This window comes from Columba livia, chromosome 1 (genome assembly GCF_036013475.1).
Source record: "Columba livia isolate bColLiv1 breed racing homer chromosome 1, bColLiv1.pat.W.v2, whole genome shotgun sequence".
In the NCBI taxonomy this organism is placed as follows: domain Eukaryota; kingdom Metazoa; phylum Chordata; class Aves; order Columbiformes; family Columbidae; genus Columba; species Columba livia.
In genome coordinates this window covers 188103169-188130133 of record NC_088602.1, presented here as the reverse complement: position 1 = coordinate 188130133, position 26965 = coordinate 188103169, and the positions used below count along the sequence as shown (strand labels likewise).

The window sequence follows — 26965 nt, the reverse complement described above, 5'->3', positions numbered from 1 at the left end:
TGGGGACCTACCAAGTCGTGGTGAGGAGGTCCTCAGCTAAAAAAAGATCATATTTGAATAAATATTTGGTCTGTATCTGACAGAATAAGGATTTAAATCTAGGTTTCCAACAAGTTGAATAAATGTCAGTTACTGTTTGTTTGCTTTCTGACCTTGCCTCTGTTCCCTTTCTGTCTTGGAAATGAGAAAGTTTTCACATTTCAGCTTCTTTAAAACTGGAAAAATTCTTTTGATAAAGTGCTCACCTTAACTCCAGCACTTCGTAGATTTGTTCTGTTAGACTTGGCAATCTTGACACTTTTCTAGCATGGTTTTGTGGGAGTGCAGTGCTCTAACTTGAGTGAAAGAAAATGAGATGTATAAATTAAATATTTCTTTTTCACCTAGGTGACCATATGAAGAATTTTGTCACTATCTGTTGCATAGACTTGTAGCTTTTAGGGCCAGAAATTATCTTTATAATTATCCAGTTCCATCTTGGATGTAACAGAGGCTATAAAAATTTGCTCAATTACTGTCGTATCAGTTGCACTCCACTTGAGCTACTTTGGGAAAGGAACCCATTCTTAATCATGCTGTGAAACACTCTGTCATAATATTCACAGAACACAGAGCAACGTGAAGGTCAGGTCTGAATTTTCTCACTGGGGAAATTAGAATCTTTGATGTTGCATAATCACAAATTTTTATACCTTCACACTCTATATTATACAAATGATTCATTAAGCTATAATAGATGTTCCATGTCACTCGAGTATGCTTCTTTTGAGCTTCAGAAATGCAAATTTATTCTCAAACTGAAACTGGAGATCTCATTTAGAATGTATATGTGCATGTAGCAGCATGTGTACTACAAGAAGGAAGTGTTACTTTTAGAAGAGTTATAGGCTTGTAAACCACTGAGACATTTGCAGATATTGGATTTGTTCAGTTGCATTAGCAGCTGTTTTGAGCTTTGGGATCAATGAGTTTGTATGCAATAAAAGAATTCTATTTCCAGTTAATATAAAAGGAATCTTACAGATAGTCAATTTATCTTAAACATTCAAAGAACTTTTTAATTAAATAATAAAATACAAAGATTAGCACTTGGGGAACTTTTTTGTCAAGCACCTACCCTACAAACTATTTTTCTTTAATATTAGCTTTGGCTTCCCCCGAACAATGCTCAGCTCCTTAGAACTGCAGTGTATGATGGCACACTCCAACTAGTGGCCAGATGTGCACCTGCATAATTATTATTGTAAGTCATTGCCATTTGTGGCTCTATATCTGCATTGTGTCCCCACTCAGTGGTTACAGACTGAGAGTACTATTTACTTACATGTGATACATAGGTCCTACTATAGTTTTGATTGCCTTTGTTTACTTTCTTTTTACATCTTGTGGTTTCATTGTATTATTATTAATTTTTTTATTATTTTTTTAGTTTTTTTTTTTTTTTTTAATAAGGGGCATGCAGAACTGCATAATAATCAAGACTTAAGCTTATTACAGATTTATTCAGTGACATGATGATATTTTGTTCTCTGGACTTTTCAAAAAAACTACTATTTGATTTTTCAATTCCGATCACTATCAGCTACTGATATGACATTTTCAAAGAGCTGTTGTGTTTCTTAAGGTTTCATCACTGAAGGGTAACACTCAGGTCTCAGTCTATTATCTGTGTACGTAAAATTAGTGTTATTTTTTTCCTCATCCTATGATCTGCTAAAATCAATTTACATTGTATCTCATCAGTTACTTTGTTGCCCAAGAGGTTGTACCAGAAGTTGCTTCTGCAATTCATCAGTCAGCCCTTGCCTTTACTATCTTAAATAATTCAGTGTAATCAGCAGATTTCATTAGCTCAATATTTATGCCTTTTTACTAGATAATTTATGAGCATAGGGAACAGAACAGACCCTAGTGCAGTAGTAGACACTTTTTCTACCCCTTGCTTGCTGTGTCTTTAGCTACTCTTTACCTATCCTGTACCCACCTCCATGTGAAGACAGCCTCTCCACACTAAAGCAGCTTAATTTATTTAGGAGTCTTTGCTTCAAGACTTTGCCAAGTGTCTTGTGGATCCAAGTACATGCCATCAGCTAGAGCTCACTGGTGTACGTGCCTATCGACTCCTTCAGAGATTTTCAGTAGAGCTGTGAGGCACAACTTTTTGCAAAAGCCATGTCAGCTTTTTCCCAGTGTAATTCTTTCTTGTTGTTATACTCTATTTTATTCTTTAGAACAGTTCCTCCCATTCTTAAACTTCAGGTTTGCTTCTCTATAGTTCTTCAGATCTGTTTGTAACCCTTGAAAACAATCTAGTGTCATGTTTCCCACCATACAGTTCAGTGGTTTGGAGGTTTGTTCAACAATAATTTCTGTAGCTGCAACATATTTTATCAGCTAAAGTACATTGGATCAATTTTCATTAAAATAATAAAATACAGCATTTTGCATACATTTGAAGAACACAGGTACAGTGTAAAAGTCTGGAAGATTAATAGTAGTAGGAAAGTTAAAATGCAACAATGATAATTGTCTTTGCAGTTATCACTGTGTGTAGAAACAGATGTGCTTCCAAATATGTTTGAATAGATTTTTCTTTTTAATAGATAACCCATTGACCAATGCTGTAGAAAACAAATACAATACTTTAATATTTTAAATGACATGCTCACAGGTAAAAGATGAAGATTTAAAAGATCTCTTTTACATGGAAGATCTCTGCCTATTTCAGGTGTAGGTTCCCAGATATTTCCAAAGCTGACAGAGGAGTCTTTTCCCCATCTAATATTTTTTATTATAGAACTGTCTATTGGCTTTGATGCCAAACATAATCTAGTTCATAATAAAGAGTACGCCTACACGATCTTTTATAGATGGATGCAGGAGTCTTTAACAAAGATTTTAACAATAATAACAGACTTAAATTTACCCTACTCCAGCTTCAAATTGCTTAAGTGTAATATCAATCAAGTTAATGTAATACTGAAACTGGAGCTGGGCAAGTAAGTCCAAGCACGGCTTTATTGTAGCACAGCTACTTGGCTTCAGGATGGCTAGAAAGGTGGACAGTCATCTCACACCTACCTGCAAAACAACCTGAGCAGCATTCTATGTAAACTAAGAGTGAAGTTTCTTGTAATATTTAACTCAAGAGAGGTGATTCAGGAGACACTAACAAAGGTAAATGTGCTCGTAATCACAGTAAGCCACTCATAGACAGGTTATAGAGTCTGGCCTTTAATGTAGGAAGTTCTGCTGTCAGTCCAACAACTCAATAGGATCTTACCCTTTCCCTTTCCTCTTCCCTTTCCCCTTGCCTTTTTCACCTCCTCTCCTTCTCCCTTTTCCTCTTCTTTTCCTAATTACTGCGTGGTACTCTTTATTTAGTGCTTTAGCAGAATGCAAAATCAGGTGTTTCTCAGCAATCCTCTTCATTCTCCACCCTCCTTTTGGAGTTCGCATGTTTTGAACATGCATGGTAGTTGAAATCCTGAAGTGCACAGTGCAACATCTGAGTATTGTAAGGACAAGTGTGCAGTGGCCAAATGTCGAGAAGGACAAGGAAGAGGCACAGGATCAGAATAGCCATCTGGGGCTACTGAGTAAATATCCAGTTGTGTGAGATGGAAAACAGTTGAATATCAGTGGCTGGAAGCTGAGACAGATGGCAGTGCAGGACTGGTTAGGAACAGAGGCATAATCTAGGTATTGCACAGTAATGGTGCCTTTTATATCTTATTCTACAATAAATGAGTAATCTGCTTAATGTATATCATTGGAAGAACTGGATCTGCCATTCTGGCTGCTGCTAGGGGGCAAGGGATTAAAATATTGAAAACAAAACAAAATAATTAACCATTGCTCAGAATTTTAGCTCTAAATTCATATAACCAAATGAGCCAAAATGAAGTTTATCATCCTTTCCTTCCAGGTGGTGCTAAAAACCCTATTCAAAGACCTGTGAACCAGATCAGTGCTTTCTGCTCTATTTAATTTCTACAGTTATTTTTCTATCAGTCTGGCAAATCAGACTATACTGCATAATCCTCCCTTATGAGCATCTACAGAAATGTCAAAATAACTAGCCTTTGCCTAGGAAGGAAAACATGTGAGCAATTAGAAAGAACCAGAGCAGGTCAGAAAAGTGGTAGGCAGTCGGAGAACAGACAAAAAAGAAAAAGAGTAGGAGGAGAAAAGTGCTAGCAACACCACAACACTTGCATCAGTTAGAGGGGGAGAGAGTGTCTATAACAACTTGAATGTCTGAATATTGGATCAAGTGATAGACTCAGTCTAGACTTAAATGTAGAAAATGGGAAAGCAAACTTAACAAGTTGTAAACTAGGATTCAATGAAAAAATGTCTTCTAATATTCACATTAAATTGGGCTTACATTAATTTTGATCACTCTCAAGTCTCCATCTTGCATTTTCTTTCTCTGAATATTTCAAATTAATTTTATGCAGGTTTCAAATTTATATTTTAAATTAATTTCACTCAAGTATTCACATCAGAAACTCAGCTATGAGAATTATAAATAAAATGATAAGTACCATAATGCCCGATTACCTGAACCAGTTCAGCCTGAGCTTTATAATCAGTGTTTTGAGTAGAAAGACAGAAAGTACATGACATGAAGTTTGTTCATGTGTGTCTGCAGGGTCTGTAGATCCTGAAACATGTAGCTTTCTTAATTAACAGTTACAAATTAGACACTTCTCTATACCATGTGCTGTGCCACCAGGATGTACAAAAAGGAAGGGTATTTATGATGCAAAGTATGACTCTGTACTGAATGGTGCTGGAACTTGAAGTGTCTGACACTGATCCTTCTCACCTCCAAGGGCATTTATTTAGATGGTCATCTGATGAGCTTTGCTTCTGACAGATGTTCATAACCTGCCTCTCCTTTCTCCACAAACATTCTCCACCTTTCTCAGCTTGAGAGCTTCTACATCATCTGTCTCTCCTCTTCAGCCACACATGTGGAAAGGATAGTAGGAGTTTGAAGTCACTGAATACCTTAAGCTTTCCTCAAGAGGTGCAGAAATAAGATTGACACAAGTACCCCTTCGCTGCCCCTTTTGAGGAGCAGCCTGCAGCCAGCACCAGCCTGGTGAGAAATCACATAGTGTTTACCACGGTGGTTCCTCACCTTGTGTATTAAATTAATGATAAATTAAAACAGCTTGTGTTTAACTGTTGATCTAGTAAATAAACTGTCCACAAATTTATTACAGGAAATGCTTCAGTCTTCTCCTTCATCTTTAGTTTTGCCAGCTGTTGACTGCAAGGCTATCAGGTATCTTCTGAGCTTTCTTCAAGAGTCAGGAGACTGGAAGTTAACACACACGACTAACCTCAACTTCTCTCAGCTGGAACTAGATACATCTAAACCAAACCTACTGGTGGTTCAGCTACGACCTCTTGTCAGGTAGGAACTTGTCACAAACAAAACTGACCCACATGTATGCATGATTTTTAAAACTTTTGAAAATTTCACTTGTATTCAAAAAAATTGAAAAACAAAGTGGGAGCTTACAACATGGTTAGCAAAGTTGTTTTTCTTGGAAGGGTGAATTTGATGTCCTAAAAGTCCTCTAATGAGCTTACCAGGTGCAATAGATGAATTATGTCAAGAAAGTTAGTCAAGCGTTCCCATTTTGTCTCTCTCATTACATAAGGAAAAAGGGACAGCTAATAAAATTAAATGGCAACACATTTTTAGCAGAAAAGCTGAATTATTTTATGCAACACATGATTAACCTGCAGAATTAATTGCCAGAAGGCATATCAGGAGTCAAGAAAATGACAGGATAAATAGGCCCACAAATAAACATACAAACAAACCTGAAGATAATATGAATAAAGTGACTGGTTTTGATCACTCTGGAAGGAAGACGATGCTGTAATTCTTCGTGTTTCCAGGCCTAAAAGTGGTAGAGAGAGGCTGTACCTCCAGGTGAAGTCTGTCTGCTTGGCAGCCAAGGAAGTTTGAGGGGTTTAAGGAATCAGCTGAGGAAGTGGTCATTGTACTACTAATGGCTTTGCAGAAGGAAAGGGTCATAAGGAGAAGATAAAAGCATGATGGAGGTGCTGATGATGAAAGTAATCCATTTACTAGTCAGTATCTTTGTACATTTCTGATTCATGTTGTCCTTGCCTAGAAAAGATTTTTAATGATTTTTTTTCTCACTCTTTTTGTAGTGGTTTAAATGAGATTTCCATCCAGGAAGCAATTGCTGAAAATGGTAAGCAGTATGACCAAGATATAACTAACATTTCAGCATTTAAGTCTGTGTTTTCACTTAAGCAGGTTGTATTCTCTAGTTCCTAGGTTTTGCTGTAATACTACTATTTAAAGGTTTTCTTTCCCTCCGTCTGTAGTATTTATAAGCAGCCAATTATCATAGTGTTGAAGTACCAAGTGGCTGTATCAAATCCACCAAAATGGATATAGGTCTGTGACCTGAAATGTAATGATAATTCACCTCTGCTTCAGGCATGAGCCTTGGATCTCACCTCCCATGATGGCAGCTGGAGGTGTCAGGCTCATCCAGCATTTTGAAGGTCTTGGTCTCAACAAGAGGGTGTCTGAATGAATAGGAAATGTTTTTCTAATTTTTGTAAAACATTACTGATGCCCTCCAAAGCCTTTGACTTTAGAGTCCTTTAATGGTTTTGCAGATGTTGAAGACTTCTTGTTAATGTTCAGTCTCTCCATACAACACTATAATAAAACTCTTCTTGCCTGGCATCTGGCTGAAAAAGAGGTGCCATACACCAAAGAGGCACCAAGAGGCACACAGGTTTTTTTAAGGGCTTTCTCTTACTACTCTAAATTAGAGATCATGTTATAAAGTCTGAAAATTACTGTAGTGGTAGTTTCAGGGACACATTGTGGAGTGGTGGAGGCTGATAATTAAACAGTGTCCTATGTTCTATGACTGATTCTGCCCAAAGCTGCGGATGTAAAATCAGAAACAGATTTGAAAATCAGGGAAATACCTCAGTATTGAAGTCAGTGGTATGTTCTTTTCTCTCTGTTTTTGCACTGCTTTGGTGTGAATATGGTTTTTATACTCAAATAAGTAGCTGCATTTTCATAGGAGTTTTTTTAGTTCTCACTTCTTGTTCCCAGAACATACTTGATAGGAAAAGCCTTGGTGTAATGTTGGCCTTGGCTAAAAATTAGCTTTTTCTTTATGGAACATTTATTTCATCAGCTTCACAAACTCAAGAATAAGCTTCCAAAACCCTGTCTCAGACCCCTTTTTTTTGGAACAGCAGAGGCATCAGGGGACCTGTGTGGTGATGGAGGAACAGGCTATACCAACTTTCTGGTTAGTGACTACTGGCTGTTATCAGGGGAGATGTGCCACTTTGTATGGCCAAGTGCAAAATCTGCCTTTGGTATTCTGCATCTCAGCTGTGCTCTAGAAAAGTGGGAATGTGAGCTGAATCCTCACCTTCTGGTTTATTTGCCAAAGCAGCCACTCAATGTGTTGCTGAATAAAAAACTGGAAATAACATCAGTAGGAAGTTTTAATTCAAAATAAAATTAATGAGCCACAGTTCCTTAAAATTATCCCACTGAAGGTCTGTGCAGCAGATGGGAGAGAGTCATAAGAGTATCATTCCAAAAGTAGTAGTAAATGTCCCAAATACTGTCTTCCAAGTCAAGCAATCTGGGCTGCAGCAGATATCGGTGTCTAAGTACTTCTTGCAGCACAACCCAGTCATCTGCCAAATATTACTGTCAGGAGACCCTTCAAGGTCAGAACTGCTTGCAAGGTCACGCATTACTAGTCCTTGTTATGGAGTGAATGCTCCTAGATCCTACCTGGGTAAGCAACAAAAAAATACTATTTGCCACATACCTACAATGTGACAAGAAAATTGTTAACGCATAAATATTGCTTGTAGTTTTTTTTTCACTATCCATGGTAAACTCATAGAAAAACACTGCAGACATGTAGCATGCTGCCTAGAAGTTCACAAAGCTTCTTACATTTGTCACAGCAACTTCCTTCCTTTCCACTGTAGATGGTTTTAAAATCTGACGTAATAAAATGTCAGAGAAATCTCTCCTGCTGTTTTACTCAGTGCAGACAGGAATCTCTGCAACAACAGAACAAATGGGCTCAGATTCTGCCCAAGGGAAATGTGCTGTTCTGAAATAGCTAGAGGCTGGAGTAAACAGGAGTATTTAGCACATTATTGAAATGAGGCTCATTATGAAATCCAAACTGGAATTCAGAATCCAAATCTGCTCAAATTTCAAGGGATTCAGACTTACTGTTTTCTTTATGCTTCTTTTCAGTATTTATTTCTTTTGCATGAGGTAGATTTTGAGATTATTACTCAGTTTTTGCCCATGTTCTGAAATGTTTCTCTACTCAGAAGGTTGAATTCTGTCATGACAGTCTCACCTGCTGGATCCAAAATCAATGGCAAAGCTGCCTATGACTCCACCTGCATAAGATGAAACACTTAAGTTGCTATTACATGTATTCCTTTTTCCACTCTGAGTCTCAGTGCATTCTCCTCTCCTCTCCTCTCCTCTCCTCTCCTCTCCTCTCCTCTCCTCTCCTCTCCTCTCCTCTCCTCTCCTCTCCTCTCCTCTCCTCTCCTCTCCTCTCCTCTCCTCTCCTCTCCTCTCCTCTCCTCTCCTCTCCTCTCCTCTCCTCTCCTCTCCTCTCCTCTCCTCTCCTCTCCTCCCTTCCTTTCCCTTCCATTTCCCCACTCTCATGTTGCTCATTTCAGTCCCTCTTGTCCATAATTTCTACTCTTCCTTTCTTTTCACCTTCTCCTTCCAGAACATTTATTCTCAGTTAGTTTCTTCCATCCCATGTGGAAAATCACACAAAAATTAAGGTTGATTAGAAAATAATAATGACATAATAATACACTCCCTGGTGAAATAATAATGCACTCCCTGGTGAAATTCAAGGAATATGTCTTCAATGAGTTAGAAAGGTTTAATTGTTTCACCAGGCCATAGATACAGGTAGTTATGCTAATTAGAAGGTGTTATCCTAGGCAAACTTTTGTTTTCATAGATCTACCTAGTGATCTGTGAAAAACAACAACTAAAAAAGCCCAACAAACCAACAAAACAAAACAAAAATAAACAAACACAACAACAACAAAAAAAAACAAACCAAAACAAAAAACCCAGCCTTCAGTAGAATGACTCTAAAGTCACTCTAACATCAATATCACCATCTAGCGATGCCTCTTGTTCCATTAAAGAAAGAGCCTGGGATGGCTAATGTTCCCATGCAGGCATGTAATTTAGGTGCTTTAAAATATGGTGGACAATCTAGGCCCTTTTCCTTGGAGAATTTGCAAATACTTCGTAATCAAGGTAGAGTTTTGATCACAGGCAAAGATCTATATAATTTCTGTTTTCCTAAGGTTGTTCACCACAGTTTCTCTGGATGAAAGAATTGGCTCTAGAATCTTCCCAAAGGCAAGAGTTATACATGTTGCTGGTAACTATAGTTACATGTATCTCCTTACTGAAGTGAAATGCAAATAATGTGTTATTTCAGAAAGCAATTGGTTTCTTTAATGAAAGAAAAATCAAAGACTATATATGGATTTTTCTATGTATTTTTTTCTTCCTCAAATTTTAGCTGAGGCTGCTGAGAATTTCCAGTGAGTTGCACTCTGTACAGATAGAATACAAAATCTACATTATGTAGCGCCTTGCACCTCCGCACCCAATGTAATTACACTAGTAGTATATAAGCAGTTGTTTTTCTAAGTCCATCTCTTATAGTAGATCCTTTTAGCAATATTGTTTAGAAGTAAAATTTACATAGCTATGATTTTGAGTGATATGAAGAAATAAATTGAGATAAAACCCTGCAGAAAAGACAGTTCTTGCATTTTCACAAAAGCTAAACATTTTACTCAGCCAGGAGACCATAATTACTGTAAACAGAAGAGGTTAAAAAGGATAATAGTATAAGCTCCACTTCCAGTGCATGAAAATGAAATACCATTTCTGTAGCATGTAACCTCAAAATCTGAGCAGCCTGTATGTCCAGGCTATAAAATATTTGTTCGTCAGACTGGGATACTGATAAGAAGTGAGAAGGCACTGAAACAGTAAATGTGAGTCTGCTTGCTTATTACTCTATCAGTCCCAATAACAACATTGATAATTATTCTTTATTCACAACTATTATGCTAATTATCATAAGCAGATGTTAATATTTCTTCATATAGCTTAAAAACATTTCTTAGTTGTAAGTATTTGTCACAACTGCTTGTGATTTTAGAACTAAAAGAGAATCTTCTGTAGAGGCATCTTCGGACCTCTTTGAAAGGTCTTCTCTTCCTTAATTGACTTTTTCTTCCTTTTCAGAAATATTCCACCATATTTCTCCTTTGGCCTCCACTGTAGTCAACAGCAAAATCTTTCATATCCTGCTGAGGGTGCAGAATCAGGCTTTAAATCCACTGAACCAAAAATGAATGTTGGTGCATATTATGTCTCAAACTAAGCACTATGTTTTGAGTATTGCTTCTCAGTGGGTGCTTCTGTGTACTTTGTAATTCAGAGAATACTACTACTTATGCTTTATTATTTGTTTATCAACTGGTCACTTGACTAACAGTGTATGAATTCTGCTTTCATCTCTTAAGTAATTTCTTTGCTCTTGCATCTATTTGGCTGAAGTTCAACCTTTCAGGTGTTGTTTCTATGGGACTTACTTTTCAATTTCAAAATCACCCTCTTTTCTGAACTGTTGTAATATATTTTTTTTGGCATTGTCTCACTGAAATTATGGATTTTTCAAGACACTAAACATGTTGTATCCCATTTGTACCTATTGACACAAAAATAACTCCTAAATTGCTTAAATAAACTAAATAAGCTTAAACATCTAGCTCATTACTTCTCCAACTACTGCAGGATTTTAGCTTTCTCAGCTTACAGAGTTTGTTAAATTATAAATGTTTCTATTTATAGACAAAATAATTGGAAGACTGACCATGGATTTGCAGGAACGAGGGATTCATTTTTCAGTAATTTATACAGCAGCGAGACCTTCAAGGGTGAGTAATCTTGAGTGTCTAGAACTGTCAACTTTTTGGCATCTAACAACTTAATGTTTGCCGAGGAATGCTGTAGATGATTTTCAAGATTACACAAGCAAGCAATCTGTATTATATGGGGTTTTGACCAGAAAAGATTGCATGAATTTTCACGTCTAATAGCTATCACATAACTATTGAAGCTTTACTGTTCTAGGAGACCATAAAGCTGCCATTGTCTTTGGAACTTATCGTTATCTTTAAGGGCTGTGATTTTAGATTTTTTTCCATTTAACTCTAATGGTTTTATAGTAAGTTCTATGTGGAACTTTATCGAGCTTCTCAATGTGGCTAGTCACTAAAGACAAATTTTTGTTAATTAACTGAAGGCTACTAATGTATCAATTTTAAAATTAACTGTTCATTCCTTTTAGTTAATACTTGGCATTTGCAACTGGGAGGTAAAATTTTCAGCATCACTGGTAGTCAGAACGTCATTCATAGATCACATCATATTACGTTAGCAGTAAGTGGCAATACAGAATAGTTATTTATGCAGAGCTATCTATTTTGTATGACATACAGGTTGTGATCAAGAAATATTCAAATTTTAATGTGATTAAATGGAAGACAGTCATGCTTTGAGGAAAACAGAATACAGTTCCCACTAAGAAGACAGGCATATGAGGGGTGGGCTGCATCCAAAAAACCAGCAACTTTCAAAGAAACATATCTTTTCCAGTGGTAACACATCTGAACTTCTAATATGATGCTTAATTTAATTTGAATTTTAATTCAAACTCAAGATAACGTAATTTGAGAACACAGAAGATATCATTTCCTTGGTTTAGGAAACAGGAAAGCCACTAGTGGGGTTGTATAGATCTAATGTGAGCACTGCAGACAGGATCTTGAGAAGCTGGAGGGTTTTCGGGAGAGAACACCAAGAACAATTCACAGCTATTCTTCACACAAGAATAACACCTAGAAAACCTGTTTTAAATGGGTATGGAGTTAAATCCCTTTAGCTTATCCAAAAGAAGAGTAAGAGGCAACTTGACTGCACTTTATATAAATGCTCTTTAAGCCAAAAGTAGATCAGCCTGATGAAGGTGTTCTGCATTCAATCAGAAATAATCTGATTTTTGCAGGGAGGTAAGATCTTGAACCTCTGGCTATCCAGGAAGATGATCAGAATAGTCCCTTCAGACTCTAGGAAAAAGGCTAGTTCTACTGAAGAAAAACAAGAACTTTCTGCATTAATTCTCCCTCTGAAATTAGTTTCTAGAGATAGGGTTTCGAAGACCAGAGTTAGAATACTAAGACTGAGCAGCATAAAGAATCTCACCTTGATATTTAGTCTCTGTGCTCTGTGTTTCTTGTGGTAAAGGAGGGGACATGAATCCGAGACTTTTGATCTGCCTTTTTTTTATAAATATTGTGTATTTTTTTAAAAAAAGTTCCAAAATAAAAATAAAAATTATTTCGTTATTGTGGCTCTTCACTGTTTGAAACCAAAGGGACATGGGCATTCTTAACTGCAGATTGCATTTAGAACAATTGGAATGAAAAATATTTTTAATTAATGAAAGTATTGGTGTCGAGAGACGGAATTTTTCTAGCAGTTTTTAAAGTTTGTTGAATTTTAAATCTATGCATAGTTCAGCAGGCTTTCTAAATTAAAATGACTAAATCTGAGCAACTGGAGCACTTTTAAATAATTAAAGCAATGTATGCAAGATGTTCTGCATTTTTAAAAAATAAGCAATTGAAACTTTTTTTAATTCTTTATATTCAATGCTGTATGAAACCATTTGAAGCAATTTTTTTCCCTCACAAAAAGCTTTAAGTTATTTCAGTGCATTCAAGGCTATCAGCTTCTGTAGAGATCTGGAAAAGGCAAAATGGAAAGTACCTTTGAGGGTTCATCAGTCTGTACATTTGCATGTAACCTCTTCTTAGTATGTATTACGTATCTTTGGCTCTGCTTGAACTGTAGAAGATGAGAGTTCTTTCATAACCTTAAGCTAAAGGACTAACACCATTCGCTTAAGCTATAAAGAATAGATTCCATGATCTATAAGTTACAGGGTCACTCCCCAGTGATAACCAAGATCACTATATATGAGAAGTAAAAGGCTTTGATCACATGGAAAAAAGATTTTGCTTTACTTAGTACATTTAAAAATCTATAGCAGTCATACAGTATGGAAGATTTCCGTTTACTAAGCTGGCTTTTTCTTGCTGCTGAAGAAAATGAGCTTTTAGAATGACACTTAAAGAAAAAAAAACATACTGCTCTTTCTGATCAGGTAAATTAATTGTATGAAATGAAGCTCCCAAACACTGAGGCTATGAGATACTTCCCTCCCAATAGCTCTACCTCCTTGCTGTTGAGCAGTTGATGGCTTCATAGCATCATCTTGTTATATTAATTCTTGCATTGTCCCAAGCAGAGAAAAACAAATGTGCGGAATGCATATATTGGAAAAGATTCCAGGCTGGTATTGGCTTCAGAGAAAGTGAATTAATGAGACAGGAAGAAAAATTCCCCTATGATCGAGTGTATTTTCTGATTTGGTGAGCAAGAACAGTTTCAGTTTAGTCAGTGCAACCCAGATCTCTTTGGGCTATCATGGTTATTAGTTAGTAACCCAAATGAACGATGGAGGCAACTTATTTAGTCTGGTTCTTGTTCTGTTCCAGTTTCAGAATTTGAAGCTAGGAGACAGAATTAAGGCCCTGAAACAGAGGCTGTTTGGTGACCTACAGGAAATGGTTTCACTAGCCAGTTGAGAATTCCTCTGGACAGCCCATCATGTTGTAAAAGAGCTGCCTTCCTCCAACAGGGCGACTGCCATGTCTTGTGACTCTTGTCTTAAAACGCTTTGCCTTCGAGGTCTGGCTGAGTTGGGCTGACATTGAGAGTGATTTGTATCACTGAATTCTGGGCAAGTGAAGTGTAAAAGACTACATCAGAAGTCATCAGCCACGGTTCTCTTTCCAATCAAAGTCTTTTTAGGATATAATCCTTCTGAACTACTTTGTAGGGGGCTGCTGCAGGATGAGATGATACTCACCCTTCATAATCTCCTTTGTCTCTGACAACCATAAAGGCAATCCTCATGCTTAGATCAGATCTCAACACACACATTTAGTCAGACAACTCTCATTCAACATTTGTAATCTTATTTTCCATTTAAACACAGAAACTTATACCAAGAATTAAGGAATCTGTTGCCAAGACCTTTCTTACCCTTGAAACTCATTTGATAGCTTTTTTTCTTCAGGAGAATCGAACCCTTCTGCAGCCCTTGTTTCACTCCTGGATCAGGGGTTGTCATGAATATATTATTTTTGTGTTCATGTGGACTATGATAAAAGTCATCCCTCCTACTTGTGCTTCCTGCTAATTAGTGTTTTGGCCTGTGGTTATAATGCATAATTTTACCTGTGCTGTTGGAATTGGAGAGACTAAAACCTGCAGTGACTGAAAAATAGATACACCTCAAATCTTAAATCTCATCATGTTTCTCATCCTTCAGATCCTCATGGTGTCCCTGTCACATTTTTACAAATTTGCTTCTGAAACTTCTGCAAGATAGTTTTACAGTTGTTATCTCTTCCCAGTTAGATTGGATGCTGAGAAACCATGTACTGTCAAAAGGAGATTTGTGACTACTTTCCAGCCAATATTCATTTTGCTGACTCTGCTTTTTACAGATGCATTGTGAAGTGCTGTTTAAATCTTCTCTACTGCCTCCACATTTTCAGATAACTTCTGCTACCATGGGCTTTTGGCTGCTTCACTCTACAAGCTGTCTGCTTTAGTTGGTTTTTAAGTGTGTTAAGTCTTTGATCCCACTCAAAGTCAAGCAATATGAATTACAGGAACTTTATTCAGCCATAAGTAACATGGGCATCTGCATCACAAGTGGTTGCATTTGACCCTAAAAGTGTCTCTTGAAGGTATTGATCCTCAGGTGCTATTGATGTGCACCGCAGCTGAAAAGAGTGTGAAAAGGTTTAATCTTTGACAAGTGCTTGTGGTTGCATTTTCTTTGTTTCTCTCTTTTACCTAACTAATTTTTCTAAATGCATTACATTTTGCAGTGCTGTATCTTCCACTTAAATCCAGCTTCTCTCTTTTTTGTTGATTTTGTCATAGTTTAACCCCAACCAGGAACTGAGCACCACACAGCTGCTCACTTACTACCTCCCCTGGTGGGATGGAGGAGAGAATTGGAGGGTCAAAGTGAGAAAAGTTGTGGGTTAACAGACTTTAATAGGTAAAGCAAAAGCCATGCACTCAAGCAGAGTAAAACAAGGGATTCATTCACTACTTCCCATGGGCAGCCAAGTGTTCAGACATCTCCAGGACAGCAGGGCTCCATCACACTTAATGGTTACTTGGAAGACAAACACCATCACCCTGAACGTCTCCCACCTCCTTATTCTTCTCCCAGCTTTTATTACTGAGCATGACATCATGGTATGGGATTTCCCTTTGGTCATTTGGGGTCAGCTGTCCCAGCTGTGGCCCCTCCCAACTTCTTGTGCACCCCCAGTCTGCTCGCAGGTGGGGTGATGTGAGAGAAAATACCTTGATGCTGTGTGGGCACGGCTCAGTTAAATAAACTTTAACTTGTAGATGAAGGATATACACTTAATTATTTCCTAGATAACTCAGGTGTTTTGTTTGTTTGTTTGTTTGGTGGTTGTTGTTGTTGTGGGTTTTTTGTTTTTTTGTTGTTTGTTTTGTTTTAAACTTAAAAGGGGTAGAGTCTTTTTAAATAATTGCGACAGAACTGCTTAAGGCTGGTTGAAGCTAGTTATGTGTCACTCTTGCGAAAACAAATCTGAACAAACATTTAGCCAAATTAGCCTGGACATCTAATCCTAGGGATGTGAGAAATGCTTGCTAACGATTCTGTGTGATTCATTCCATGTGTCAGTGGGGAATTCAGGGGAATAACTGAAAACTAATGTTTTACCTTTAACCCTTCTGCACAAGGGCTAGGGCACTAAGTTTCACTTCCTTTGAACATTTTTTCAACTTTAACTTTCATTTTATATTTACGTTTTTATATATATGCTTATTGACTTCAGTAGGAAATGAAGGGCGGCATGGAAATAAACTATTATTCTCATCTGATCAGAACAATGTTTTTATTTTCTGTTGCTTGCTAACTTTTTAAGGCATAGATGAAACCTATAAAGGTGTTCTGTATACACCAAATTAGGAAGTTGTATTTATTTTGCATTTAAAACTAAGGACCAGGAAAACTGGGGTGAAGGTGGGATGGTGCGGAAAGAGATGAGGACTAATTCTGTCTTAGAAGAAAACAGAAACTGGTAAAATGCAGGTACAAAAGTTGCAAAGAATAGTCTTAAAATACAGTCATATTTAGGCAGAGGTCATAAACATAATAATTATGTTAAAAATAAGATATAATGATAAAATAGGATAGAATAGATGGAATATGTAACTGTAAATAAGCATATGGATATGGCATGTCAATAGGCATGCAAAAAACTTTCTGCAGGGAAAATGCCAAGGTGAAATAATGATTAGACTGACAGATCTGTAAAGGCCTGTTGTATCTTAAAGGAAGTCTGGGTTCAAGGACACAAAGTTAAGTATTCTGGGCACTCTGGAGTCCTATTCCAGGAACAGTGACTTTGAAGACTGAGGCTAAACATAGCATCTAAGTGATATGATTGTTACCTGAAGATTGGAATGATCCATGTATTTGTGATTTGGTGAATTGGCTGGTAAGCTTCACTAACTATGTCGAGTGACACTTTTTGTAGGTGGAATGGAAAATGCTTAAACACAACGTATTAAAAGCTCGAACTGGATATCAAAAAGCATATTTGAAAGACTGCTGCTTTCTCCTCATTCTTCTCCCTATATAGAAACATCCTAAACTGTGTCATAATTTAACAAGAGTGAGGCTATTAAAAGTAATAAAGCCATGCTTAAAAAAAAAAAAAAAATCCTGTATACATACAGAAAATTAAAGGCAATATAAATTCTTGCAATTTCAGTGCAAAATCAGTTGGCAGACTTAAAGAGATTCAGAGGAATAATGTGCAAAAGACATAAAAACTGTTAATAAAAACTCATTAGACTGTATTCTTTCAGAGACCACTGAATAAAATAAAAAAAGAGGAACTCAGGAAAATGAGTGACAACACAAAGCCACATGACTCTGTGTGTTGATCATCTCTGTGGTGGAACATAGAGACATTCTTACTTGTAAGACGTTTTCAACAATCATCCAGCCTCAAAAACTTGTTGTTGTTGAGGTGGCAGTAGAAGAGATTTCAGGCTAAATTAATAAAATTAATAGTATATTATCAGCAAGGTCAGATAATTTTCATCTAAGTTTTACCTAAAATAAGAATCTGCAAGCTATGAATTGTCATGATTTCTAATGTACAAATTATAATTTTTATAATATGTATGTGTGTATAAAATTATAAATTAGTTTGGCCCTAATTTCAGAGGAGCAGGAAGTGACAAGTGTGACGTGAGGTTGGAAAAGAGGCTCCATATCTCTGGAGAAATACAACCAGGAAACCTATCTTCTGTACTGACAAAACTGGTTGAAATTCAAGTAGTAAGTATGTGGATACTTGAAGAAAATACAATATGAATAAGGCATAAAATAGATAAGTAAAAGTGATCCTGTTGCTACAGTAAAAGGGTAAAAAAGTGAAATTAATTTGGTGCAGAAATTAAAAAAAATTAAGGTAGGAAACAAAGGATAAAAACAAAGGATTCATGTTTGCAGTGGAGAGTGATTACCAGAGGAATTCCCTGGAGATGTTGCCTGCACTGTCCAACAGAGTCATTGTTCATATGGAAAGAGGGCTGAAACCTGGAGGTGCCAAAGTTTGCTGCTGTACTGACAAGCTGGAGAAACCACTCACAGCCCCACATTAATGGGTGATACAATCACAGATGGAATCCAGTATGAAGGAAAGCAACACACATAAGAAAAACCTTAAATATGCATATTACACTGTGGTGCAGGGTTGCTATTTCTCAGAAGTGAGATGACGGTGTGAATGTGGGTAGATCTCTTGGAACATCCCGGCAGTCAGCAGTAGGATGAATAGCAAGCAGAATGCTACCCATCATTTGGAAAGGAGGAGGGCAAAGCAGCAGACATCAGTCAGTTCACTAAGCCCTTAGTGAGTGCAAGTCAGCCAGTGGACTAGTGTGTGTGATTCTGGCCACGCCATCTCCAAACTGATACTGTAGAACTACAAGATGAAAATATTTTAGCTAGCAAAAATTGGCAATTCAAGAGGGAAATAATAAACAAAAGCACCAATAACATGAATGGGCTAAACAGGAAATAATTATTCACTGTCTCTGGCCAGTATTCATTATTATCACCACTCACAGACCATAATACAGAAATTCAGGAGCACTAAATTCCTTTAAAGAAACAAAATAACCTATTTTTGTGTGTCAAAAATACATAGATTTCAGTGATTTTATGAACTAATGGAAGAAAGGTAAGAGGGATGGAAAGAAGATCCTATTACATGTGTTCATTTGAATGCAACCTTTGTCTCTGAAGGTTTCTAAGCCAGAGACTACAGAAATCCAGGAGGGCATCTTGGGACGAGTACTGTTTGTATTTACCTTTTTCTCAGTTTTAGCTGCCAGTTACTATTATTAGCACTCATTGTGAGCTAGGTGGACCTTTGGTCTCACATGGTTTAGTTGGTCTTGTGTCTTGGCAGTGGAAGGTTGGGATATTGACACAGCCTTTCTCTGGAACAGGAGTGTGAAATGTAATGTGTAACTTATTTAACTAAAGGCCATGAGCCAGAAAAGGAGCCAAGAGATTAAGCAAAGCTCCACTAAAGGAAGCTCATGGACTTTCCTCCTCATGCTCACCTGTAAGGTTGTTGTAGAATTGTCATTCTTGAAAATAAAAATAGTTGCCATGTAAAAAAACCCCTGTCTGCTGCACATAAATCATTGTTCTGCTGGCAACCAAGAAATCCATAACAAAAAGTGATTGTGTGAGCTGGAAACCGGGTAGGTAGCACTCCATGCTTTGTCCAGGTTTCCTTACTTTCAGCGTAGTGAAACCAACTGGATATTTAAAATCCCTGTGATTAAGGATCTGCAAGTTGCCTCTAGGAACTCTGAAACCTTTCCCTGTTTATTGCTACTGCTGAGCAAACAGACTCGTATCTTCATCGCCTTCTCCATACACCAAAGGCATGATCTTTTTCAGAGGCAGACATACATTCCCATATTGAGAAAGCAAACATGTAGAAACTGTAAATGATCCTATCCACCCAGAGGATCATCACAGCATATGTGTTGTGTCTCCCCTCAATGTGTCCCTAGGGCTGAAGAACCAGGAGCTCAGTTCAGTGTGGGTAGGTATCTCCTGCATGTGGTCAGAGCAGCCTTGCCCTAAACAACCACCTGCAGTACTTTTTGTCTTCCTTCCCTTTGTAGGAAATGAAATGAATAAACCTGGTAAAAAAAAACAGCTAGTGCAACCACAGAGATGTCCCATGTACTGGCAAAAGCATTTACATCCTGCATAATTTGATTTCTAGTGCAGCCTCCATTGTCTGCGCTAAAGGAACAGCTGTTAGATGAACAAAGACAGTCTTTACCATCACGTGACATAAAAATTTGCCAGTAATTGGTAAAATGCAGGTCCCTGATCCTGGGACAGCATGTTAACAGAGTTAAGAGGAGGTAGAAGAAACCTGGATTATTTCATTTTAGTCTCAACTGACATATCAGATTCTATCTTTCTTTTTGATTTACAAAATAATTTATTCACTCTATGTAGTGCTACAAAATGTTTCAATTTTAGAAATTCAGTGTTTTGTGGTAGGAAGACATTTTGTTGTGCAGTTCTAGACCTGCAAATTTGTGCATACCGTGGTTGTGTTTTTCTCTAATTTCTAGCTCTCACCCTGCCTGTGACCCCCTGAAGCATTAGACTCTGTTCAAAGCCATCAGCTAATATTTTTTTGTCATTTGAAAGAGAAAAGAGGGTCCGTCATTATTCATACATAGCCATTGTGCATATGTAGCCATTAAACAGCATACAAGCCTCTAAGATTAAGGTAGAGGATGATAATTTTTTGTGTAATTTTCAAGCATACTTGTGACTTTAACAGAGAAATATGTCTTTACTTAGGTGATGGATAGTTCTATTGAAATGTTCTCTCTAAAAGTTAATTTTATTAAATCCTACAGGCTTTTCCATAAAAATATGTTAACCTGGAATTTCATGCAAGCTTCTGTTCACAAAGATTGCACATTAAAGCTTTAGCAGACAAAGCTAAGAACTAGGCCAGGGTGTTAATAACATGTTGACAGGCTGTTACGGGAGTGTTTGTGTATTGAAATACAGATCTTATTGCCTTCCAAAGATCATATTACTCCATTCCTTGTACCTAACAACTTTAAATTGAATTGGATTTCAGTCACCTAATATATGGTATCTTTCTTTTTATAAAGTTGCCAAATTAGAAAACTAACTGCATACAGAAACTTGTGGCACTAATATCTTTTGAGGAAACAGCTCTGTGCATTCAGATCCCTGTGCAGTCGCTTGTGTTAGCACCAGCCAAGCTACAGCAGACCCAGAGTAGATGGTGGGGGGACTCACCCGTGCACCCCAGATAGTTAGCCCTGTGGGGTGCTGGAGTACTGTAAGAGAAGAGGCAAATTTGCCCAGCATGAGGTTGACAAGGCTTTGTTTCTTCTGGGATCCAACCTGGTCTCATGGCACTATACTGATCCATGCAGGCTTATCAGCTCACTCCACCCTAGTATGGCAATCTCTATTACTGGGCTCTTGCACAACATATGTCTTTAGTATCACTGGTAGGCACACTCCCAGTAACCAAAAAAAAAAAAAAAAGGCAAGATACCTATCTTTTTCCTGCAAAAAGGTTCAGGCCTCTTCTAAATTTGTTAATGGAAACATTGCTGTAAAACCCATACACGAAGTGGTGTCATCCAGTTTAATACTACATGGCATACTTTGCTCTTGTTCTGTCCTTGTCATTTTACTAAAACCTCAATGTTTACAATTTTATTGAAACATTGTTGCTCTTCTTCTGGGATGTGATTTCTGCTTTAACCCAAATGATTGAGTGACTCCACAGATATTTAATGAGTCATAAAAAGTATCACTCTATATTTTAGTGCACTACAGTATGAAAGTTAAACCCCAAGTATTCTAACAGCTAGATATCTCTGCCTCTAGGTCTTTCAGCCAAGTCACTTGCAAAATCATGATATAAAATAAGGAAGGTTTCTTGCCTTACATTGAGCAGAACTACTGCAAGGTGAAATTTAGATCCCCCTTTACTTCCTCACTGTTGAAAACTCCTTCCTCTTCCCCAGTACATGATTTCCTTATGACTCTAATGATATTCCTTGCTACTGCCCCACTATTTTTCTCGGGATCTGAACTGACAGCAGGAGCACCTGATGGTAGCTGAACCAAATCCCGAGCTAGACTGGCCAGGACCTGGAAGCAAAACTTGGCTATGGGGTAGGAACAGCAATAGACATCAGGTTGCTATAACAAACCCCAGAAGTGCTGGAAAGAACTTGGTCTTTCCTTTCTAATACCCCTCACCTTATAAAGTTCAGTTTTTTGAAGTTTAATATCAAAGCATCATGACAAGGGTCAGTAAGGACCAGCCACAGAAGTGACAGTCACATCTAACTGCTGGCAAAGGTTGCATGCTTTGGTCTCACTTTGTTTTAACTGATGAGCTGGAAACTGGTAGAAGATGAAGGAAATTATGAAGCTGAGATTGATGACATTGGCTTGAGGTGTGTTAGCTGTAAGGGTTAACTAGGCTTTAGCAGAAATATGTCTATTTGAGACAAACTTGGAAGAGGGAAAAAAATTATGAAGAGAAAAGAAAGCATGGTAATCTCCTTCAAAAATGCACGGATGTTATTTCTAAGATTAGCTGTGTCTAGACTTCCTGATGTCATTTTTCATTTATATATATATATATAACTCCTACTACTGTCAGAAAAATTAAGTGGATACTGAGTGCAAGAATGCAGAGTAGAAGACAAGGACCTTTTTATTGATTTTCTGGGAAAAAAATTGCTTGCTTTCACCTCCCTCTCAAAAAGATCCAGTTTGCTGGAATTATTTGCCTTTGCCTTTTGATTCGGCAAAACTAGGAAGACAGAGATCAGTTCCCCTCAAAAGTTCTTGCAGTTCAAGTTCTGACTTTCTCTGTTTTCTCAAGTGTTGTCATACACAGATGGAGAAGCCAAAAGTAAAGGATGGTGTTGTCACATTGAACATGGTATTTTTACAGGAAGAATCTGACCATCTGAAAAACATACTGATATTTATACTGTCATTTGTTACAGACAGACCTGAGGAACTGTAAGAATGATGTGTAACTTTTTAAAGTTAAAAATTCATTTCCTTCAAGTATTAATAAAAAATATAAGTGTAATATGTAATGCTATTGTCCTGACCACACCTCTTTCTTTAAGTTAAGAAGAAAAAGGGAAACAGGCTTCCCATTTTGCAGATTAATCCTCCAAAGTGCTGCAGAATCAAAATATTAAGTGGAGGGAGGGAGACTTTAATGGATCTTCAGGTTTTTAATCCACCTGTGACTAGCCTACATCTGGGACAAATAGTGCTGGCAACTCTTCTGGCACTGTGAGTAACACATTTTGGCCCCTGCCTGCATTTTTCAATTAGATAACCCACCAAACCCCTATCTAACCTCGGTCCAACCATCACTATGTGTCTGTTTCCTCTTATTGCAGCAGAGGCTCTTCATCTTTTTTCACATCTCCCGTGGCAGCTTGGATTTCACATATGGACATAACAAAGTGGGGAAAAGCCAGCTGGAGTGGGTATTCCCCTTAGCAGTCTAAAAATGACATAAAATCTGTAACTTTTATCTTTATGGCAGAATTGCCAGAAACAGGGCCCAAAATCCTATGTAAAAGCTGGGGAGATTGGCATCAGCAAATACTCTTTGAATGATACATCTGGTAGAATCCTCTCTGGATTAATTCTGATTTAGAATGCAAGCTCTTAATACTTTTTTTTTTTTCCCCTATTTTGCATATTAGATTGATTAGTTAAAAGGCTGTAAATGAGTTAACAATCTGGTAGAGAACCAAGATACTGTTTTCTTTGGAATGAGTGTATTCAGGTTATTTGTCCTAAGTGAAATTCAAGGTGGAGAATTTAAGTGTAGCAGCTCCTTCCACTGCTTCTCCAGCTTATACATACTCTGTTTTACTTTCTAAAATCAAGATATTTTTAAACGCCAATTCCTGCTCTTCCTTAAGTTAGCTGAAAGAGTTTGCTATAAAACCTGTTAAAAGTTGGAGCAAGAAAATAGCAGGAAATATCAGTATTTTCCTCAGAAAATTGAGACTAGTGTGGCACTTATGGATGTGCTTGGATGTCCCACACATGCGAAAACTTCCCGCCTCATTTGAAGGCCTTTCAAGTGGACTGATAATCTCAAGTGCTGCCTTGCTCTGCGTTCTGGCTCTTGCATGGTCCCTGCTGACTGACTTGTCTCTGAAGCATGTTCCGTTACACAGAGTGGTCACATTCTTTGAAAACGGAAGTCAAGAGATCTCTTACACAGACAAGTGCTGCAAAAGGACAGATCTGTGAGGAAACACATCTAGCCATGAACATCTGAGCTGACTCTGCAGATTGTGTTTACACAGACCACCAAACTGAGCAGTATGATAAATATTGCAGTTTTATTGTCTCTTCTAATAGAAGAATGCCAAGTGCTTGGTCATGACTTGGGTACTCTCTACAAGGTGTGATATCAATTATAAAAGAGATCATTAGCTCTCACAGTAAGATCATTATTTCTTATAGTGACACCTATATTTTTGACTTTTAACACTCATGTCCCTGCCTCACTTTTGTAAAATCCCTGGGAGATGCAAAATGCTAGTAGGAACTGAGTGTCATAGCCCCTGAGCCTTTTGGCTTGCTGGTACAAGCATACACAGTTGGACAGGGGAGCCATCCAGATGATAATGTGGACCAGCAAGCTTGGTCACATATCTTTCAGGGCACTAAAATGGTAGTAATCATTGATAATAAATGATTGCTGTTGACAGAATGTATGTGTGTTACATATCTGCTTGCTTTTTCTGTGTAGGCTGGTGATTCTGGTCCATTTAAAGTTTCTACTTCCAAAAAAAATTATTAATGTTGACAAGAAATATGTCTGAGCAAAAAATGTAAGGGCTTGGCTCTTCCAATCCAGAGCTTACTGTGGCTTAGATGTGCATACGAACATTGATTTTTCTAAACCAGGTTTCTAAATTTTCCTGAATCTACTCAATGCACATTTTAACCTGTTTTGTTTCCCTTCAAAGCTGTACTGTAGCTTTACCTTGTGCTGTTTGCATCAAAGAGAATTAATATGGAAGGAAAAAACAATTTCAGAAATTAAATTCTGGTTCTGATAACACCTGCAGGTGCATTTATGTGGGATTTGTGCAGTCTTTAGATATGTAAGTTTTACTGTATTACGTACAAGTTATAAAATTTCAGGTGATTTAGGATGAACAGAAATCTCAAATTTGAAAAACTACCTTTAAGTTGTGATAACCTACTACCTTGAATGAGATAAGTAAATGAGCAAGAAAGGCTCATTCAAATGAGCTTCTGGTAATTCCTGATAAGCTAAGCAACTCTGCAGGAAATGTTTGGGGGATTCTGAGTATAACCAGATCACCCTATAAACGTTCCTGGTGGAAAATGCACTTTAAACATCCTCTGCGTTCAGTTGCAGCAGAGCAGAAATTTTGTCTCTGTCAGTTTTAATTATGAAGAATGAAAGTCAAAACTAGTTGCAGGTAAGTAAGATCCTTTGCAAGAGAGCACAAAAGACTATAGTTGCTGCATCAAAGTTTGCATTTGAATTTAAACTTACTCAAAATTCTGTGCTGTCCTGGACCAGTGGGTTTTTTCAATACGATGTCTGATTTCGTATCTTTGTAGATGATGGACAGACAGTATCTTATGGTTCACGTTTTGTACTGATATGTGTGGGACTATGGTCCATCCTTGGATTCCCTGATGGAGGGCATGGGAACAGAAATTAGCCTTGAAGATATTAAGGCCTACCCATGAGAAAGATGGGAGCAAAGGAGTATCTGGAGATGTTAAGGATGTACCCGTGAGAGAGAAGGGAGTAAAAGAGCAACATTGATGATAGCAAAAACAGCCAATGAGATGTTACTGCTGTAATGTGTAACCAATAGTGAAGAGACACATGAATTGGTAAAACTGTATAAAAATGCACTTGTGGCAATAAATGGCATCTAGTACTTTCATCCTGGAAGAACTTGGTTTATGTCGTTTGTCTGTCTCAACCATGACAAATATGTTAATTCAAACAACAGGACTTGAAAAAGTAGTAGGTAAAATGTGTGGTTCACTTAGTAGACAGGAAAATATATCCTAACAAGATCAGGCTTCTATCTCTTTTGAAATCTAGGAATCTAGGGTTTGACCACTGTAGTGAAGAAGCCTTCTTCATCCCCCTGGGTCTAGTTCTGTAGATAATTCAGGACAGAACCACAGAATAATTGAGGGTGGATGTGACCAACTGGAGGTTATCTAATCCATCCCTCCTGCTCAAGAAGGGCCACCTAGAGCCAGTTGCTTGGTGCCATGTCCAGTTGGATTCTGAACACCTCTGAGAATGGGGACTCCACAACTTCTCTGGGCAACTGGGGCCAGTGCTCAGTCACCCTCACAGCAGAGAAAGTTTTTCCTGGTGTTCAGACAGAATCTCCTGTGTTTCAGCTTGTGCCCTTTGCTTCTGATCCTGTCACTGGGCACCACTGAAAAACACCTGGCTCCGTTTTCTCTACAACCTCACTCCTAGTAATTATACACATTGATAAGATTCCCTCCCTGAGCCTTCTCTTTTCTAGGCTGAACAGTCTCAGCTCTGTCAGCCTTTCCACATAAGAGAGATGCTCCAGACCTTTCCTTATCCTTCTGGCCCTTTGTTGGACTCTCTTCAGTATGTCCATCTCTCTTGTACTGAGTAGCCCAGCAGCTGACCCAGCACTCCAGGTGTGACCTCACCAGTGCTAAGTAGAGGGGGAATTGACCTGTTGCAATACATTATCTAATGCAGCACAGGACACTCTTAGCCTTCTTTGCCACATTGCTGGCTCACCTTCAGTTTAGTGTCCACAAGGATCTCCAGGTCCTTTTCTTCAAAGATGCTTTCCAGTTTCATGGACCCCAGTGTGCACTGGTGCCTTGGGTTATTCGTCCCCAGGTACAGGACTTTGCAGTTCTCCTTGTTGAACTTCATGCAGTTCCTGTCAGCCCATTTCTCCAGTCTATGGACATCCCTCTGAATGGCAACACAACCCTCTGGTATATCAGAGGATGAATCCAGGATGAATCCATGTCTCTCAGTAAAACAGAGGGACACTACCTGAGTTATATATGGAATGCAAGATTCACCCAACCTAGGACCAAAATTGAAATTATATTTTAAGACAGCCTAGAGAGGAAGGAAAAACAAAACCCACAAAGCATTAGAAATCATAAAAATGTAAAAAATTGAAACTCTCAAAAATAGAGATAACTGGTAATTCTTTACTTAATGTTTTAGATTTTGACAGCTCAAAGCACTGTATGCTCCAGTTTTGCACCAGCAGAGGACTGAAATAAGTGTAATCAAATAGATTCTTTCTGCTTTCTGTACGTGTGATTTTATAAACTTGACACTGCAAGGAACGTCTTTATGGCTATTCAAAATTCTAATGCTTGCTTTTAAAATTTCTGACCTTTAGCAGTGAGATGCAGCCAACCGTTGCCTGCATCACAGATTTATGGCACTG

The 26965-nt window shown here is 37.9% G+C and overlaps 1 protein-coding gene across 1 annotated transcript in view; it reads left to right on the top strand.

The window, feature by feature from the left end:
* ATP6AP1 (ATPase H+ transporting accessory protein 1) overlaps positions 1 to 26965 on the top strand; it is a 53132-nt gene that overhangs the window by 9190 nt on the left and 16977 nt on the right. Inside the window, exons 4-6 of the mRNA XM_005507735.3 lie at positions 5238 to 5431; positions 6205 to 6248; positions 10985 to 11070. Coding sequence (XP_005507792.1) covers positions 5238 to 5431; positions 6205 to 6248; positions 10985 to 11070 — 324 coding nt within the window. The remainder of the gene's footprint in view (positions 1 to 5237; positions 5432 to 6204; positions 6249 to 10984; positions 11071 to 26965) is intronic.